The 19,353-nt window shown below is 37.2% G+C and overlaps 4 protein-coding genes, 1 long non-coding RNA gene and 1 pseudogene across 20 annotated transcripts; 3 read left to right on the top strand and 3 right to left on the bottom strand.

Moving 5' to 3' along the window:
• Positions 1–384: 384 nt before the first annotated feature.
• On the top strand, positions 385–5,099 carry LOC104720298 (heat shock 70 kDa protein 17). 2 transcript variants are annotated; one of them, XM_087469375.1, is made up of 15 exons: positions 385–530; positions 886–1,699; positions 1,894–2,126; positions 2,284–2,443; positions 2,537–2,782; positions 2,866–3,002; positions 3,110–3,425; positions 3,510–3,671; positions 3,805–3,876; positions 3,963–4,063; positions 4,142–4,211; positions 4,288–4,344; positions 4,439–4,500; positions 4,585–4,657; positions 4,745–5,099. In XM_087469375.1, the coding sequence occupies exons 2-15, from the start codon at positions 938–940 to the stop codon at positions 4,889–4,891; spliced, it is 2,598 nt and encodes an 865-aa protein (XP_087325501.1). In that variant the 5' UTR covers positions 385–530; positions 886–937; the 3' UTR covers positions 4,892–5,099. The 2 variants fall into 2 exon arrangements, with proteins under 2 accessions (XP_087325501.1, XP_087325500.1); XM_087469374.1 differs by lacking the exon at positions 385–530 and having other exon boundaries at positions 871–1,699.
• On the bottom strand, positions 5,069–6,920 carry LOC147936006 (uncharacterized). Its single transcript, XR_015568595.1, has 2 exons — positions 6,734–6,920; positions 5,069–5,843 (listed from the first exon to the last, which is right to left on the bottom strand). It is a non-coding gene; the product is annotated as an uncharacterized LOC147936006 (long non-coding RNA).
• A 483-nt stretch (positions 6,921–7,403) lies between these two features.
• LOC104718694 (uncharacterized) lies at positions 7,404–11,008 on the top strand. Of its 2 annotated transcripts, XM_087469373.1 has the most exons (7): positions 7,404–7,657; positions 8,638–9,196; positions 9,407–9,800; positions 9,913–10,125; positions 10,261–10,310; positions 10,398–10,455; positions 10,584–11,008. In XM_087469373.1, exons 2-7 carry the CDS (start codon positions 8,825–8,827, stop codon positions 10,826–10,828), a joined length of 1,332 nt encoding a protein of 443 aa, XP_087325499.1. In that variant the 5' UTR covers positions 7,404–7,657; positions 8,638–8,824; the 3' UTR covers positions 10,829–11,008. The 2 variants fall into 2 exon arrangements, with proteins under 2 accessions (XP_087325499.1, XP_010434788.2); XM_010436486.3 differs by lacking the exon at positions 7,404–7,657 and having other exon boundaries at positions 8,430–9,196.
• On the bottom strand, positions 9,305–14,409 carry LOC104718695 (putative pre-mRNA-splicing factor ATP-dependent RNA helicase DEAH8 pseudogene; annotated as a pseudogene). Its single transcript, XR_015568594.1, has 4 exons — positions 11,026–14,409; positions 10,474–10,802; positions 10,000–10,059; positions 9,305–9,842 (listed from the first exon to the last, which is right to left on the bottom strand). The product of XR_015568594.1 is annotated as a putative pre-mRNA-splicing factor ATP-dependent RNA helicase DEAH8 pseudogene (transcript).
• A 1,331-nt stretch (positions 14,410–15,740) lies between these two features.
• On the bottom strand, positions 15,741–17,115 carry LOC104718693 (pFDCC methylesterase MES16-like). 2 transcript variants are annotated; one of them, XM_087470533.1, is made up of 3 exons: positions 16,536–17,115; positions 16,298–16,419; positions 15,741–16,203 (listed from the first exon to the last, which is right to left on the bottom strand). In XM_087470533.1, the coding sequence occupies exons 1-3, from the start codon at positions 16,927–16,929 to the stop codon at positions 15,922–15,924; spliced, it is 798 nt and encodes a 265-aa protein (XP_087326659.1). In that variant the 5' UTR covers positions 16,930–17,115; the 3' UTR covers positions 15,741–15,921. The 2 variants fall into 2 exon arrangements, with proteins under 2 accessions (XP_087326659.1, XP_010434786.2); XM_010436484.3 differs by having other exon boundaries at positions 16,298–16,429; positions 16,546–17,115.
• An 897-nt stretch (positions 17,116–18,012) lies between these two features.
• Positions 18,013–19,336, top strand: LOC104718692 (uncharacterized). 12 transcript variants are annotated; one of them, XR_015568591.1, is made up of 4 exons: positions 18,013–18,150; positions 18,272–18,420; positions 18,874–18,958; positions 19,047–19,336. XR_015568591.1 is itself a non-coding variant. In XM_010436483.3 (3 exons), exons 1-3 carry the CDS (start codon positions 18,145–18,147, stop codon positions 19,063–19,065), a joined length of 174 nt encoding a protein of 57 aa, XP_010434785.1. In that variant the 5' UTR covers positions 18,013–18,144; the 3' UTR covers positions 19,066–19,336. The 12 variants fall into 12 exon arrangements, 6 of the variants coding, with proteins under 6 accessions (XP_010434785.1, XP_087325498.1, XP_019086097.1 ...); XR_015568593.1 differs by having other exon boundaries at positions 18,272–18,424; XR_015568592.1 differs by having other exon boundaries at positions 18,272–18,424; positions 18,829–18,958.
• Positions 19,337–19,353: the final 17 nt, after the last annotated feature.

The following is a 19,353-nucleotide window of genomic DNA, read 5'->3' as shown; positions in this document are numbered from 1 at the left end:
TACTTAAAGAAAAAAATATCCCGGAATATTACAGAGTTTACTACAAAAAGATGCTTTCATGAAAAGAATATTCATACATGTTATGAATACAAAATAATTCTCATAGGTGTATGAGCAGAGGTGAGGTTGGTCAAAGTTCGCATTTTTTAACTTCAAAAAGAAAGACAAATGGGCCTGAAAGGTTTAAGAAGAGTCTCTCGTTGTGCTAGAAGGTTCACCTGGATTAACCAAAACACACTCCAGACTTGTAGCGTAATCACCAACACACGAAGCGTCTCACATCGCAACACGTGTCAGTTTTCACACGTGGAATATTTTGATTGGTTATATCTCTGAATCTTATTCCACCTCAGTATTAGTATTACTCTTCTCAGTAATTTATATATATGCACTCTTGTCTCCATTTGTTTTCTTTTCTTTCCTTAAGGTTTCTCCAGAACCTGACGGAAGATTAAAGAAAAAAAAATAAAAAAAATTACGAATCTGCAAATCGATTTCCGCCGGAGAATGCGATCGGAGCTCGGAAACTGGTCATTCTCTAATACCTTTTTCACTATCACAAATCGCTAATTCTTTTCTACAACTTTGTTTGATTTCACACTTACCTGCCTCGATTGCTTCGAGTATCGGAAATTTTCTACGTGTGTTTTGCTGAGAACATTTGCTTAGTCTTGATGTTTTCGTCTTCGATTCTATGTGCTGTTTAGTAATATGACTCTTGTTGTGCTTAGCTTTCTTAGAGGTGATATGAATCGGTGTTTTATGTCTCATCGGCCGTGATCGATTTGAAGTTTTGAAATCTAATCGCATTGTGCTTTTTTTGTTGGATTTATTCTGTTTCTAGGGTTTTTGAATTCTAATGCGGTTGTTTCTTCAATCTTGCAGAGGAAGTGCAGGTCTCTCTACTCTCTTGGTGTTTATAGTTAACGATCGGAATATGGGGAAGATGTTTAGTTGTTTAGTGGTGTTCTTGTCATTGATCTCTTTAGTCCCATTTCCATCGGAATCCGCTGTTTCGAGTGTAGATTTAGGTTCGGAATGGGTTAAAGTTGCCGTAGTTAATCTGAAGCGAGGACAGAGTCCAATCTCTGTAGCCATTAACGAAATGTCAAAGAGGAAATCCCCAGGTCTAGTGGCGTTTCAATCTGGAGACAGGTTACTAGGCGAGGAAGCTGCGGGTATTACGGCACGTTATCCGAATAAAGTTTATTCACAGCTGAGGGATATGGTGGGAAAGCCTTTCAAACATGTGAAGGATTTCATCGATTCTGTCTACTTGCCGTTTGATATTGTTGAAGATTCTAGAGGTGCAGTTGGTATTAAGATCGATGACGGTTCGACTGTTTACTCAGTTGAGGAGTTGTTGGCTATGATCTTGGGTTATGCCTCAAATCTAGCTGAGTTCCATGCTAAGATCCCAGTTAAGGATATGGTTGTTTCAGTTCCACCTTACTTTGGTCAGGCTGAGAGACGTGGTTTGATCCAGGCTTCTCAGTTGGCTGGAGTTAATGTCCTCTCCTTGGTTAATGAGCATTCAGGTGCTGCTTTGCAGTATGGGATTGATAAGGATTTCTCTAATGGGTCGAGACATGTCATATTTTATGACATGGGTTCAAGTAGTACTTACGCAGCCCTTGTCTATTACTCTGCTTACAGTGAGAAGGAATATGGCAAGACTGTTTCTGTCAACCAATTTCAGGTTAATAATGCTCTTCTTTTAAATTAGTAGGCTTTTTTTTTCCTTCCAGATATATTGTATTTTGTGGGTTCTTTATTTTTTGCTTCTTGGAAACATGTGTGACTTAAAGCTCAGCCTACTCATTCTTATTCTTTTGGCTGCTCTCAGTTGGAGTGGTTTTCATTATGGGTCATAATTTATTAATGTTTATGTAGGTCAAGGATGTTAGATGGGACTCGGGACTAGGAGGACAGAGTATGGAGATGCGTTTGGTAGAGCACTTTGCAGATGAGTTTAATAAACAGCTCGGTAATGGCGTTGATGTGAGGAAGTTCCCCAAAGCAATGGCTAAATTGAAAAAGCAAGTTAAGCGTACAAAGGAAATCTTGAGTGCAAACACTGCGGCTCCAATATCTGTTGAATCTCTTCATGATGATCGTGACTTCAGGTATAACTACAATCTATCAAGGATTCACTATTTTCCCAGCTCACCAAACTTTGGCTGCAAAAATGTTATAATGGATTCACATGCTCAAATTTGCATCATGATTGGTATAATTCTTTTGATGTGCGGGGGATATTCTAATGTACTTATGTTTATTCAGGAGCACAATTTCCCGTGAGAAGTTTGAGGAACTATGTAAAGATCTGTGGGAGAGATCTCTTACACCTTTAAAAGATGTGCTCAAGCATTCAGGTTTGAAGATGGATGATATATCTGCAGTGGAGCTGATAGGAGGAGCTACTAGAGTTCCCAAGCTACAGGTAGTTTTTCATGCTCTCAAAGCTAATCATTGGATTTCGCTTCATTTTTTTTCCAAATGAAGTTAAGATCTAATTTTTAATTTGTAATTACAGAGCACAATCCAGGAATTTATTGGGAAACAACAGTTAGACAAACATCTGGATGCTGATGAAGCTATTGTCCTCGGTGCAGCACTACATGCTGCTAACTTGAGCGATGGAATTAAATTGCAACGTAGGCTAGGTATAGTTGATGGTTCCCCCTATGGGTTCCTAGTTGAGTTGGAAGGCCCTAATGTTAAGAAAGATGAGAGCACAAAGCAGCAACTCGTACCACGGATGAAAAAGCTACCCAGCAAGGTACTGCATCACATTCAGAACCTATTTGAGCTTAGAAAATGTTTCTGTCTTGTAATAATTTTGTGTACCTGATTCTCTGACAGATGTTCAGATCCTTTGTCCTTGACAAAGATTTTGATGTGTCACTTTCTTATGAGTCCGAGGATATTCTACCCCCAGGAACCACCTCCCCTGTCTTTGCACAGTATTCTGTCTCTGGTTTGGCAGATACATCTGAGAAGTAAGAGCTTAATTTGTTCTCTTATTGTTCTGTTATTCTTTCCGTTTGGAGAGAAGTATGTTTTACTCAATATAAGCTGATAAATGTAAGTTCATTGATGTGGACAGATATTCTTCTCGGAATCTATCTGCACCTATCAAGGCAAATTTGCATTTCTCTCTAAGTAGAAGTGGGATTCTAAGTCTAGATCGAGGAGATGCTGTAATTGAAATCACAGAATGGGTAGAAGTTCCTAAGAAGAACGTGACCATTGATAGTAACACAACCACAGCAACAGGCAATGCCACTGATGAGAATTCAGAAGAAAATAAAGAGGACCTACAAACTGATGCTGGAAACAGCACTGCTTCAAATACAACAACAGAAGTTAACCTGGGCACAGAAAAAAAGCTGAAAAAGCGGACATTCAGGATTCCTCTGAAGGTGGTATTCTGGCTTTACTGTTTCCAAGATTTTTTTGATTAATGTCAGTACCACTAACCAATTTTGTTTGGATATGACTTGTAGGTAGTAGAGAAAACTGTTGGACCTGGAGCACCTTTTACGACAGAGTCTCTTGCCGAAGCTAAGATAAAATTAGAAGCCTTGGACAAGAAAGATAGGGAAAGAAGAAGAACGGCTGAGTTGAAAAACAACCTTGAATCTTATATATATGCTACTAAAGAGAAGGTGTGTGCTTTTATATAGATCACAATCTCGGCTACTTCCTTCATGGTTCTTTTGTTGCTATAGTTATACATTGTTGTTAGTTAATATTCTTCTGAAAATGTAAAGCTTTGGTTCTATTCTGGTCCTTGTACAGCTAGAAACACCCGAGTTTGAAAAGATATCCACCCAAGAAGAGCGGAAGGCGTTTGTTGAGAAGCTTGATGAGGTATGTATCAATTTTATATTGATCTAATCTTTGGTTCCAATGGTGAGTGTGATGTTTGATTCTAAGGACGGTCGTGTGTGTTTTAGGTGCAAGATTGGCTTTACATGGACGGCGAGGATGCTAATGCGACAGAGTTTCTGGAGCGGCTTGACTCACTAAAAGCCATTGGCAATCCCATATCTTTCAGGTTTGTTCCCTGCTTGTTTTATTGAACAGTAGCTTCCTGAAAATGTTCTTACAAACCATTTGATATATATTTGTACAGATCAGAGGAGCTTACAGCACGACCTGTAGCAGTTGAATACGCTAGGAAATATGAAAACGAACTGAAAGAGGTACTTTGACATAACATGATTATTGTAGTTTTCTCATTATAAATAAACAAACCGCTGAGTTTCAATCACACTGCAGACTACAAAAGAGTGGGAGAAGAACAAAACATGGCTTCCAAAAGAAAAAATCAACGAGGTGTGTTTTTGCTCTTCTTATTTGTGAAAAAACACACAAAGCTCGCTCTACAAATTTTGGTGAGCTCAATGCTAAATTGCGTTTTTCGATTCAGGTCTCAAAGGAAGCAGAGAAAGTAAAAAGCTGGCTGGATAAGAATGTGGCTGAGCAGGAAAAGTGAGTTTTGCTTCCCTTTCTTCTTTGACGGTCTTTAAATTACAATTTACACATAGAGAGAGAGTAACATCAAACTTGTCACAGGACTGCTTTGTGGAGCAAACCGGTATTCACGTCCACGGAAGTGTACGCCAAAGTATTTACTCTGCAAGACAAGGTAAGAAAAGAGATTGGTAAAAAAAGAGTACAAGGTCAGTTGTTTGAGCGAAAAGGGTTTGACATTTGGATATAATATGAATGATAGGTGACAAAAGTGAATAAGATCCCAAAGCCAAAGCCAAAGATAGAAAAAGCAACCAAGAAGGAGAACACAACAACGAAGGAGGAGGAGCAATCAAAAGCCTCAGACTCCAATTCTTCTTCCGATGAAGCTGCCAAAGACGAGCTTTGATTAACATATATAATATAATAAATAGAGTTTTCATTAAAGCTAAATTTTGTGTGTTTAAGATGGCAAATAGGATTAAAGTTAGGCAGCTGAGATGAGCCAAAAGGATTTTGTTCCTTTTTTCTCCTCAACTTCTTCACATTACATCACATTCTGTGTTTTTGTTTTCATTATATCAAGTTTTGGTCTCTTTTTTTTTTTTTTCCTTTAATTAAAATCTTCAATGTAGTGAAATTTTACATTTTTCATCAGTCCTTCATGTCTAAAAAGGCATTTAAACATTATTATAGATTGCTACACCCACTTTACCTACACTAACAACTGTATGGAACATAGTTAGACGGACTAGATGTCAAAGACTTTGGTAAAAGATGAACAAAATATAGGCAATATATCCATTATAAAGTCGGAGTACCTTTACGTGTGTGTGCTATGCTATCACTCTTGATTATTCGGTTATTTTTTTTTGTTGTATTTAGTAGTAGAGCCATTGTCATTGTCACTGGAAACAGTGAGGAGAAATTTATAGGAAAAATACATTATAACAACAAGGCCCCAGTCACGAGATTGTATGTCAAGTATAGCTGAGTGCCTGAGTCAAGTCGCTGTATAGCCGTAAATCCTAGGCGATTGATTGCAGTGTGTTTTAAACATGATGCGACGTGATAGCCTTGGCATAACTAGATAGCACATGAGATGTATTTTTACCCACGTAAGGTGAGCATGCTTGACATACTCGAGGCACTATAATGCATTTAGTGTCATGTCAGCCCCATGTGGACATACTATGGACTGTAAGAACATTTTGAGTTGATAAGAAATCTCGGTGTTCAAGTTGATGTCCGTCCGAATTTTCCAGGAAGATGGACCAATAGTGTCGCCGGCCTCTACTACCTTTTTGTAGATTAGAACTATATGGGGCTATATGAGTCACGTCGCATATTAACCGTACGTCCTAGATAAACAAAACAAAAAAACTTATGTGTTAATGCATATATAATTGCAAACACAATTTTTTTGTTGTTGTTAATGTATTATGCAAACATCATAATATTTAATATTTTTGGTGGAGATAAAACAAAAATGAAAAAACTTAGTTGGGGGAAGATATAGATAGATATAAATTACATACTAATAATAGAAAGCGTCGGTGTGGCAGGTGATGATTAAAAACGCGTGAGAGATATAGATAGAAGAAGAAGAAGAAGAAGAAAGAAAAGACACATAACATAATAAACACATTGAAATCAGGTGGAGGATGTCGTTGAAGCTCTGAGTACACTTGACACTACAGCTCACGTACACCCAATTCATTATTCCATTTCAATCCAAACATATATACTTATTATACAATTTAGAAAAATAAGTTTTATTTTCACATCTTAAGAACCAATATTAAATTAAAACATAACTTTCCTTACAAATCTTTAAAGTCCAAAATGTATCTGATTTTTAAAAATTGTAATTAAGCAAAAACATATATTGTACGTACTGATAACCCAAACATATTCTGAATTTAGTGGCATTTTAAACATTTTCAACACGAATATCTTGAATTAAACTCTAGGTTAATTACTTAATACCGTACGTTTTGACTCAACTCGTACAATATTTCCGAAATTTATCTACTAGATTATGATTAACATATCATCCCGCTGTAGTAAACTTAACAATGCAAAAAAAAAAAACAAAAACATCTCTAGTTTATTTAGATATACACTAACTAAACTTGAACCAAAACTTGATCTACTCAAGCAATAATCATATATGTTATAGACATTACGGTAAATTTCAGAGAATATTTCTCAATTAGTTTTCATGCATGAGAATGAGATCAGTCTTTACCGTGAATCTTCCAGCTGTTTTCTTATTATAGTAGAATTTTGAGCTTGTTGATTATTCAATGATGGACTTATGAAAAAAATCCTTTCGTCAGAGCTTCGTCAACTCCAAAATCATTCGTATTCTCTCATCCTAAAAAGCTGAAAGATAAAAAATAGTTATAATTTGGTATGTAGAGTGTGGTGGGACTTTGCAAATTTAATTCAAACTTCCAATCAATAAGGTTTCGTCCGCACCGCCATAATGTGAAAGTGAAAATGACATTGCACCAAACTAAACAATTAATTCCCCCTAATTCATGCAAGATTTTGATCCTCTAATAACACCTTTTTTTTTTTGTCTTTTTTTTCCATTTCTTTGTTACTTTCCTCAAGGACAATAAAACCCAACCAAAACTAAAATTTTCTATTCTTTACAAAATAATTTAAAATGATTATATGAAAAGTTATTTTAGTAATTGATCATGCCAAAACGTTGGGACTGTATGTATCTTTTCATACGTAATTTTGATTCTACGAGTAAAAACTATCTCAAACTTTTGTAAGAACAAATACCGTTTTCACAAACTAGATCTATTATTGTAACGTTAATTAATCACTTAGCTTATTGACTATTTAAATAAGTTGACTAAGAAAATAGAAACTGTGATAGGACCAGACAACAGTATCTCATAGCATTATTGAAGTTTGGTTAGCTTTCATTAAATAAAAAGAATATATATGCAGGTTATTATCTTCCAATCCCGAAGTGACAATGACTTAACTCGTTTGGAATTTGCTTTAACAAAAACAAAAACATAAAACTCGTTTGGAATTGGACTAGCTAAAGATGAAATATATAGAAAGTTACTATATGAAGTAATAACTATTGCCAAAATTAAATAATTAACTTTAAGAAACAAACATGACCACAAAAAAAAAATGGTACGTAACGTATAAGAAAACGGATATGCACCAATTGATTTGATCACAGCTATGTTCTAATACAAGTCAAAAACAAATACTACACGGATGTGAACCATTCCCAAAAATAAACGTAATTTGATGAGAGATATGAACAACAGGCTTCCACTCGTTTTCTGAATTATATGAAGCCATAATCATTAAGGATCAACCAACAAAATCATGACCACAATACGAAAGTCTTTAAAGTTACTGTTCTGCTGAATTAACAAAGTAAAACAATGGATGTGTGAAGGGTGGTTACAATCGATGATGATTAATGAGTTATCGTACTAATTGATTCTGTCAACTGTATATGAAAGTTTTCAACCTAGAAGTTAATGTAAGTTTGAAAGATTGGTGATATGATTATTCTAAAGTAACTTTTCATCATAAGTACTCTTTTGATAAGATGATTTGTGTCCATAAAGTTAATCTACGTCAACTACATTATTGTCACTATTTGATATCAATCAATTCGTTGTATACAATAGTATCCAATATATATGCTTCCATGTGCAAGTCTTATCGATGTGATTGAATTCAATTTATGATATAATCTTTTTGTAACCCTCGTATTATATGTGTTTCCCTAAAACGGGCTTCTTCGCAAATCAATACATTTCATAATTAGTGATTTGATATATAAATACGATTTAGAATTTTCTTTTGTTTCTTATAACCAACTCATGGTGATTGGTGAAAGGCTCACAAATCACAATGTAAGGGACCAGAATAATTCGAGTCATTCTAGTGTTGGTTTCAATAACAATAGGCCACTCTAAATAGTTTTTAATGAGAAAATACGTACTTAGTTATGTCACACCTTCAAGATTAATTTGAAATATGGCCCGCGATCTTGTAATTACTAAGAAAAAAATAGTCCATCAAAATGATATCGAGACAAGAACCACGTGTTGCATTAAAACGTGCCTTGTCAAAGATGTTCACTTTGACTCTTTATAGTCTTAGCCATCTCTTTCTTCTATATATAAAAATCACAACCATGCATGGTGTGTGTGTCAGTGTGTGCATACATATATTTTATAAGATATCCTGCACATATACACATATAGTAAAAGAGATTTTATACAGTACGCTCAAGTGATCGAGTATTTGATTCTTGTCACAAAATATAGATCTGATCTTTTTAATGGAGCATGACCGTACGTTAAACTTCATAGCATACGGACTACAAGAAGTAGCTGAGGAAGAAGAAATAGAAGAGTTAGAAGGCGATGACGACGAGAGCATGACGTTGTCGTCGCTGCCGGGAAACGAGACGTCGGAGTGTTCGTCTTCTCCGGTGATGACGTATCCTCCGATCCCTCATCAGCCTAAAACTCCGAGAGAGCCTATGGAGTTTCTATGCAGATCATGGAGCATGTCTACGTCTGAGATCTCTCTAGCTTTGTCCTCTAAGAAATCTAATAAACATATCAAACAAAACCCTAATATTTCTAAGTTGGACGCCGCCTTCCCTTCGCCGGCTCCGGCACCACCACCACCGCCTCCGCCGCTACAAGTAAGCCGTCTCTTACTTTTCCATCTTCAATATACATTTTCATTTGTATGGTTGATATGATTAGTAATGGTTACGATCATATCATATGATTCATATGCAACAATAAGGTGTTTTAATTTATGGGCCAATAATATGTTAATAGGCCCAATATTATATAAGACCAATATATTTTAAAAAGCCCACAATATTTTAAATTGTTTTCTTCGACAGACGGGAAAGGTAGCGAGTGTGGTAAACGCGCGGAGAACGGGAACGATCGGTAAATGGTTCCACCACCGAGAAAGTGTCGGCGGGAAGGGCTCCGCCGTAAGGAAGAGAGATAAAGCTCGTGTGGAGAATGCGCATCTTCATTCCGCCGTGTCGATTGCGTCTCTGGCGACGGCCATCGCCGCCGTGACCGCTTCGTGCAACCATGACGGCTTCACGGAATCAAAGATGATGAGTTCAGCGCTGGCCTCGGCTTCGGAGCTGTTGGCTTCTCACTGCCTCGAATTGGCGGAACTCTCCGGTGCCGGTCACGATCGCGTCGTCTCTGCTGTCCGATCCGCCGTAGATGTTCGCGGACCTGGCGATTTGCTGACTCTAACTGCTGCAGCTGCAACTGGTAAGTTCATCCTTGACCTTGATCAGATCTTTCTCTTGAATGCTACAGTGGACAATAGATTTGATTTGGTTTCATGAGAAGATTTATGTTTATCGCATTTTTGATATTGTAGCATTGAGAGGAGAAGCAGCTCTAAGGGCAAGACTACCAAAGGAAGCTAAGAACAATGCAGCTATAAGCCCTTGTGAAAGAGCTTTACCAGAAACTCATGATTGTTCCTCTGAGCTCGATTGCGCTAGCACGACTGATGAACATGTATCTGCAGAGGGGATTGAAGAATCAAAACTAGATTGTGATGGAGAGCTAATGCAGTGCACACGAAACGGTAATATTTTTCAGCAAGAGAGCTTCTTCTTTGCTAATTCCTGTGAATGATGATGATATTATATATTTCAAGAAAGTTTTTATTTGACCTTTGTAATGTGAACAACAAAGAGCTGACACTTATGGACCTTTTCAGGAGCTTTGCGGTGGAAGCATATAAAAGTGTACATCAACAAGAGATCTCAGGTTAAAAAGCGAAAACTCAATCAAAGCAAACGAAGTTTTATGGTTGTCTAATTATAGAGTTGACATTTCACTCGTTTTTTCTTGCAGGTTGTTGTAGAAATCAAAAGCAAACACGTTAGAGGAGCGTTCTCCACGAAAAGCCAAGGTTAGCTAATAGTATCACCTTCAGATATCCTTCTTTCTTTCAATGGTTGTGGTGTTCATTTGTATAAGGCGAGTAGTCTTGGGACTTTGTCCAATGCTTTAGCTAATCCAATGGTTACATCACTACAGGCATTGTAAATGATGTATGCGAGATAGTCTCGGGCCTGCAAAATGGAAAAGAAACGGAAAACGCAGAAGAAGAAGAGCTCTATTTCGGAATCAGTACTGGGAAAGGTCTAACAAAGTTCAAGTGCAAGAGCAAGGCTGATAAGCAGACATGGGTGGATAGCATCCGGAATCTTCTTCATCGAGTAACTGCTGTTGAGGTTACCAACACTTCTCTTGAAACTACAAACATTGCCAATACCACATAAGTCATGTCTTGTTTTTAAGCGTTGGGGTTATTTTCATTACAAGCCAATGATATGTATTGTTTTAAAGCACATGTACATATCTGTAAGTATGTGTAATGTTTTTTTCATCTTCAGCTGCTTTTATCTTAGTCAGTTGTAAACATTTTTTTCTGGAAATAATGATGAAGAAGATTATAATAAGGCCTAATGAATCTCACCAGAAGAATGTCCAGGTGTTTCCCCACGGCACCCGTGAAAATCCTGACATCTTCCCCCGTGAGTTTCTCTGTCACTGTTGAATTCTTGATTTTCCCTTTTCTTTATCAGTTGTCTATAGTCGCCAGTAAATACTCGAAATAACTCAGAATCATGCGTTTATAAGATGGAAAGGAACAGTAGTTAGTAAATGATAAAAAAAAAACTGATGTCGACTAAAAGTATCTTTCAGAGAGAATGATTGAAAAAGTACTAGTATCACAATTGTTTCAACTTCGTTCAGAAACAGTAAAGAGAAATGACTAAGTTTGGTTGTTACCTCTTTGCTTTCTTGCTAGTATCAACCTTCGATGTCCGGGTTTTCTTGCTAGTATCAACCTTCGATGTCCGGGTTTTCTTGCTAGTATCAACCTTCCATGTCCGGGTTTTCTTGTTAGTATCAACCTTCGACGTCGAGGCTCTTTCGCTGCTTCTCTGTGATTTCTTTGGCCGACTGTCTTCGATGTCTTTAAGCTTGTAGTAATGAGGAGCTATTTCAATTAGCCACTCGGGTTTCATCTCGGTTGTATGCCTCATATATTCCTTGGTAGTAAGTACTAGTTCATGATACACCAACCACTTACTAGGTGATGCCCCAAATAAGCCCGAGTTAGGATGTACATAAACTGTCTGAGGTTCTTTCACTCTTCTGTACGATCCATTCTTTTGTAACTTTGCAGAATGTGGGAAGAATCCGGCCAAGATGGCTTTCTTTATTGCGTCAAAATCATTCGGGTTGGAAGTAAGTTCTACTCCAATCTTGTTTAGAAGTCCAAGTAGCTGGTCACGTATATCTCTAGCTCTTTTCATACTCTTGCTCTGAATGAAGTTCTCGTAGCACCATTGAGTCGAGTAGTTTGTTTCCTTCCAGGAATTGTAAACCCTTAACAAAGCAATGTGGTCGCCAACATTCTCTGTATCTACATAGAAGTTCATCCGAGCATTGTCGGCGAGAAGGTGCTGGTTCTTTGGTCGATAAAAGACTGAGTTCCCTACAGACAACATGGCGGCTATCGTGATTATCTCTTTCGAGCACTTGTACTTTTCCGAACCAACGATCATCTTTGATAGCATCGGATCAACTGGAAACTCCACCATTCTTTCTCCTACCTTAGTAATCTCACCCTTTCCATTCAAAGCACCCAGAGCATAGAGCAACTCGAAAGCCTTCAAAAGAGCGGTCTCTGGTGGAGGATCCATGAAATCAAAATTGAACACATCATGAATACCAAGACTCTTCAAAGTAAGCACAACACTTGCAAGGTTAGCCCTTTGGATTTCTGGTATTGTGGTGGGCTCCAAATTCTTGACGTCGTACAACCGGAAACATTTCCCAGGACCAGTTCTTCCGGACCGACCAGCTCGTTGCTCTGCAGAGGCCTTGGAAATAGGTCTTACAAGAAGTGACTCCATTCCAGTTCTCGGGTTGTATGAGTTGATCTTACAATATCCCGGATCAATGACGTACCTAATCCCTTCAATGGTTAACGATGTTTCTGCAATATTCGTTGCCAGGACAACTTTCCGCGACCCTTTAGGAGCTGGTTCAAACACTTTTGCCTGCAGTTCGGTCGGGAGATTTGAGTAGATAGGACAGATAATGATCTCAGAGCTCTTTGTACCCAAATCCATCATCCTTCGCTTCAAATTTGTTTCTGCTCTTTCAATCTCTTCTTGACCGGTGAGGAAAACTAAAACGTCTCCAATCGGCTCAGTCTGATGGATCTGAAACACAGTACGTATTACTGTCTCCAAGTAGTCAGCATCAGGCCATCTTCTGTACAGCTTTTCAACTGGATATCTTCTTCCTGGGATTAGGTAAATCCTAGCCGAATCAAAGTATTCAGAGAACTTTTTAGCTTCAAGCGTTGCACTTGAGATGATTAACCTAAGATCAGGCCTAACCTTTGCTACATCCTTAACTAACGCAAACAAAATATCAGTGGACAGCGTTCTTTCATGCGCCTCATCAATTATGATGACACTATAGCTATCAAGTTTCGGTTCTGTGAGCAGCTCTCGCAACAGCATCCCATCAGTCATGTACTTGATAACAGTTTTATCTGAAGTACAGTCCTCGAATCTAATGGAATAGCCAACCTCATGTCCTAGTTTAACACCAACCTCTTGAGCCACTCGGGAAGCAACGCTCATAGCAGCAACTCTCCTAGGCTGAGTACAACCGATCTTTCCACGCTTTGTGTAACCAGCTTCTTGAAGATACTGCGGTATCTGCGTAGTCTTGCCCGATCCTGTTTCCCCAACAATCACAAGAACCTGGTTTTTGGCAATGAGTTTCAGCAGTTCATCACGGTACCCATGAATCGGAAGAAACTCCCTCTCTTCCCGAGCCTTCTCCGCAACAGTTTTCGAGTGACAACCTCTGTGTCTCCCAGTTTCCACCTCACTAGAAGATTCCTCAACCAAACATGTTAACTCGTCAAACACAAACTCATACCCATCAACAACTTGCTGCTTATCCTTTGCACCAAATCTCACTCTCGCCTTCTGAGCCTGATGATCCTCCCAAGCTTCTTGCTCCGTAACAACTCTCCCACTCTTCCTCTCACTATAACGCTGCTCCGCCACAGAAAATCTCTTCTTCTGATCAACACACCCTTCTTGATCATAAGCATCTGGAATCCTATACCTTTCAACATCATCATCATCCTCTGTTTTCTTCAACAACTCATACAATTCTTTCTTAAACCTAAACTCAATTACTTCTCTCTCAGTAAGCTTCACACCATGATTCAACATAATCTCGTCTTCGATCTCATCCCTCAACTCCTCAACCATCTTCTTCTCTCGATCCTTGAGATACCCTCGTCTCGAGGCATTCCTCAAGATCTCAATCATATAGCTACTCAAAACCTTGTCCCCAGAACTCAGTTTCGCTTTCTTCTCCTCGCCATTAGGATCATCATCATCATCTTCTTCAGATTTTCTTCTCTTCCTTGTAGAGATTTTTTTGGGTATATTGAATTTTATAGAAACAGGAAGGCGAGAGATCTTCTCCACCGACATAAACCCTTCTTCTTCTTCTTCTTCTTCTCCTTCCCTGTTTTTATAGAGATTCTCATCTGATGATGATGATGTTCGTACCTGATCTTCCGCGGATTCATGGGTCTTCTTCTCCAGATCATTGCTGCTCTCCATTCTTCGATTCTTACACCAGGATAGATCTGTGATTTCGATTGATCGAGAACCAAACCCTAATCTATATAGTTCTGGCAAAAAAAAAGGAAACAAGTGATTTTATGTATAGCTGTCGTATTGGCCAGAGTCTCAATTTGGTTTTGGGAATTCTTACGTTTTTTTATTTTTATTTATGAAAAACGTCAAGTAAACGTGATGACCAAGCATAAAATTAAAAGCAATAAAGTTAGAAATTAAAAGCAATAAAATTAAAAGCAATAAATTAAAAGCAATAAAGGTCAGCTCCTCAATTTGCAAACTTTATTGCTTTTTTTTTTGTTATAACGCATAATCAAATCAAAATAATGACAATTTATTGCTATTAAAACATGAAAAATTATGAATTTAAAAAGAAATCTGAAATCTTAATGATCAGACATTTGTAAGAATCTCCTAATATTATATCACGTGTCATGCTTATTATGATATTGTTTATATGATAGGTTAATATGTTTTCACATCAGTGATATTCCCTCTTTATCATAAATGATGATTTTTTAGAATTTTTTTCTTTGTATCATAAATAATGATTTTTTGTATACTTTTATCAATTAATGTTAAGAAATTGTAAATTTCAAAAATCATTAAATGAAAATTTAAAAATTTGATGAAATACTATTGGTTAATAATTATAAAATATGTTATTATAAATAAATAATATACTTATTACTAAACATTAAATGTTTTTCTTATTTTATGTAAAAATCCAAAAACATCATCTATTGTGTGATACACAGGGAGTAAATTATTTTCAAGATTTAAATAATTCTTAATTACTTATTTGGTATACATTCCTTTTCACCATCCTAGTAAAATCTTATGAAATAGAATGATATACTATTCATTTCTCAGTTAATAATATATATGAAAGCAAGAATACAATTTACAGTATTAAATTTAGTAACCATCAACAGGGTTTGGTATAGTATTATGGGGACCAACACCATTACACCAAGCTCCGAGCCCCATGAACAAACACTTAAAAAATGTTAGATCGATTTGATACACTTCCGGATTCATCATCATCACCGTCTCCTCCCATCGTACTCTCGATCTATGTTCGTGCCTTGACTCTAATCCACTCAATTTTGTAAACATTAACAGCATGCAATTTATTCCACTCTGTGTTGGACAAAACCAACATTTGTACTATCTTTTTATTTTTTTTAGCTGACAAGTATTTCAACCAAATATCAATTATCAAAAAAAAAAAAAAGATAGTTCATAACGTTTCACTCACAAATCACAAATGTTCAAAAAAGAAATTGAAAGAGACACGTGAACTACTGAACTTAATCTCCTATCTCGTGTCTGTTGAACAGATTTGGATCCTCTCTGAACTATTTTTTTTTGTTTTTTGCTTTTTAGCTTTAGATTTATTGACAAGGAACCAACCCAAAGGAAACAATATTCCCCTACAATATAATAGCTCCCTCATTGCTTCACATGTAAGTAAAGCTTATTGAAACTCAAAATGAAATAACATAAGAGGAAATTATTTGATGATCAACTCATATAATCTCATATCAACCAGACAACCACTTTCCAATCACTCCTCCCAAATCATTCCTACCATTGAACTAAGTATTCGATTGCTATATATGAGAGAGTACCAAAGAATGAGATATGATCAAAACCAAAACCTCAAAAGTTTTAAAGTTTTATCTTTGAAGAAAAGAAACCGCACGGAGGAGATAAGTGAACAAGGTAGTTGGCACAGAGAAGAAAGCAGAATGGTCACTCTCCTCCAAGACATACAACTGAGAAGGTGGCCAATTCTTCACCAACAGGTCTTGACTCGCAGAATCGAACATCCTATCCTTGGTAGTCTTGATGTAGACTCGTGGAACTTTCTCGGCCTCGGGATTTGGAGGCAACTTATCAAGACCATTTAGTGCCCTCACAGGAGCAGGACGCAGCAGTTTAGATGCCAGAGTTACGTCCTACCAATAACCATTTAATTTATATATATATATATATATTCAATCACCACACGTTACTAGTACTGAAACATAGAAGTAGTCAAGAGAGAGTAACCTCAAGAGGGCTTTGGTTATAGTAATATTGGCGTATAAACTGCTGTTTCATGATGACTCCGGTGGGTGACTTATCCTTACCTTCACCATATGTAAACTCCCATATATTTTCTTCTCCTACATCTGCATGCATCTATAAAATAATCACAAAGAGTTTAATACCGATCGAGAGTACGTCGTAGATTGATATATCAGAACAAAAACAGAGAGGTGAGTTAGTAACAGAACAGGTCACACACACTGACTCACGTTTGACGAAGGTTGTGGAGAAGGGGTGGATCCGGGTCGAACCATGGAAGCCGCGAGGTAAATGGCCATGGAGATTTTGTTTGTGAACTTGCAGAGAGCATCGGTGACACTTCCTCCGCCGATGCTATGTCCGACGAGTATGACTTTGTGGGATGGAGGAAGACCGGACAATAGAGAGTAGAGAGGACGGTTATACTGGTCGCTGTCGAAGACGGTGTTAGAGTCAGTGAGGCTGATTCCAGCGCCAGTGAGGTCGACGGAGGTGGCTTTGAATCCGGCGGTTTCAAGAAGAGTGATGAGTTTATACCAACACCAAGCTCCGTGGCTAGCCCCATGAACAAACACAAAGTGAATTACGGGCTCAGCACCACCGTCTCCTCCCATCGCATTAAGAGCCTCTCAATCTATGTATGCTTGTACACAAATAGTGAATGCAGTTTTGGTCCACACGTACAGTTTGGGCCTAAACCATTATCTTTATTGTCATTGTCGTCTATGCTGTACGTCTCTCCTCTCTTTGTCACACAAGCGCTCCAAATTTTTTATATTATTTTCTTCTCTCTAGTACTTACGGAAATTTGGGAAACAAATGGTATTATATTTTGAAAATTACACCTTTCCTTTTTTTTTTTTGGAAACTAATACGTATATTCCAAAAGAAATTAATTTCAAAATATAAGATTGTTAAAATACTTGTTTTAAAAATAATAATAAAAGATACCTTGGTTATATATATGTTATCTCAGAGCATCTCTATCGGTCATGTACGTTCAAACTTCAACGTATCACAAAAAAAAAATATATATATATATTTATATATACTTTTTTATTACATAATTTTGTTTTTTAATTTATTTCCAATAAAGACACCAATAATTAAATGACACATGTTGTTTATTTCGCATAAACGTTTCTCAACGTCTCTCGTTCGAGAAACATACCTCCCATTTTCCTCTTCTCTCATAACTGCAAATCTTACTCCAATAGTCCACATTTTATTGCGACCCGGTTAACTAATTTGGAAAGTTGTTAGGTATAAAATTTGGATTCAACAAAAATGGACGAAGGATCAAATGTTACTAGAAATTACTAGATTGAGTTATTTCGTTCAAATCTACTTATTTGTTTAGGTTTCTTTTCATGAAACTTTTGTGACACTTAAATGTCTTATATATATGTGTTACATTATATTGTAGATTTGTTGATCAAACAAATATAGACTTGTGTTTATATGAGTTGATCAAACAAGTTGGACTTCGTTTCAAACTTTCAATTTTATGAGACATGAATTTGAGCAATTGAGGATTCAAATTGTGTAAATGTGTTACATATATTATCCAAAACGGGTTTAACTTTTGTTATCTCTTTATTTTTTTTTTGTATACTCTTGTTTTTGGACTAATGAGTAGTTGAAATTGAGCTTTACGACGATTCTGTAGCAAATATAAATTGGGCCGTAAAGTGGAGGCCCATTAAAAAGTAGAAATAAGAAAAAATAGACTCACCTGACGAATCTCACCGGAGAGTCTATATCTCTCTTCTCTTCTACACCAAAGTTTTGGTTCGTCACCGGCGACAATCCTTTTCTCCGACGATATAATGCCGGTAAACTCCTCACGCAATGTATAATTCCAGATCTAGAAGATCTAATTCCCGCGTTTCTTTCCCGTATAATATTTTGCTGATTGATTCAGAATTCAATTGTCGCATCCTGCGTATTTTGCAGTATAAGACGGTGATAGAAGTGGAGCCTCCGAGTCTGTTGCGGTACTTGATCGGAGCAGCGGTGATGATGATTGGCGTCGTATTACCCGCTGGTTACATGATGTTCCGCAACAAACGCGTCCCCTTCTCGTCTTCGTACTCTAAACAGACGTAGGTGTGCTTTTTCTTTCACACTTACTGTGTTTCTTTCATCTGATCTGCAAAAGCACTCGCAGCATTAGGCACAGTTGTTGATTGCTTCACAGGGATGTATTAGAATGGTCAGAATTGGATAGTATTGTAACAAGTTTTGGTGTGTGGGAGATCAAAAACAAGTTTGGTGTTTATGAGATCATTAATCATGTTGCTGTGGGTTTTAGGCTGAAGTCTAGAAATTGAATAAGTGAGGGAAGTAAATTAGCATTGTTTTTCTAATCCTTATTGTTTGGGAATGTTGATTCCAGTCTCAAACTTGGATTAGAGCCAATGTGATGTTGTGAATGATCTGTTTGTTACCAGTGCGAATAAGAGACTGAAAAGCTTTGTTGAAAATGTTAGCTCTTTTCAATTGCTTTGTAGGGACTGAAAGCTATAGTGTACTTTGTGTGTTTGGATCGAGTTCAGGTGGGGAATCCATGGTTGATAGATGATCAAAATTTGTAGTTGCTTGCTCCTCTTCGTTAAAGCTTGTTTAGGCTAAAATTGGAAGGTAGTCCTTTTGCTAGTCAAGTAACTCCGGAGTTCATCATGCTCACCCTATAGGTACTAATGATCTGATACTTGTCTTTACTTTTCAGGAACAAAGTTTTGATATAGAAGGCTCCTCCAAGGTTGAATTCAACTGAATTGAGAAGGATGATGACATATTGATACGGACGACTGTAAAATTATGGCGGAATTCTAGTTTTTTTTTACATGGGTTGTAAGAGATCCTTCGATATTGAATGCATAAACCATAATCTTCTTGTTTAGGTTATTCAAGGTCTATTTATGTACACAACCTCTTCTCTTTGGTGGAAAAATATCATTCGCTGGCTAGAGTTATGATGAACCACAAGTTTATATAATATTGAGATTAGTGTTTGCATTGGGTTACTTTTTAAT

Source organism: Camelina sativa, chromosome 10, assembly GCF_030686135.1.
Source record: "Camelina sativa cultivar CO46 ecotype springtype chromosome 10, ASM3068613v1".
Lineage (NCBI taxonomy): Eukaryota > Viridiplantae > Streptophyta > Magnoliopsida > Brassicales > Brassicaceae > Camelina > Camelina sativa.
The sequence above is the reverse complement of the archived record's forward strand: the minus strand, read 5'-3'. Positions and strand labels throughout refer to the sequence as shown.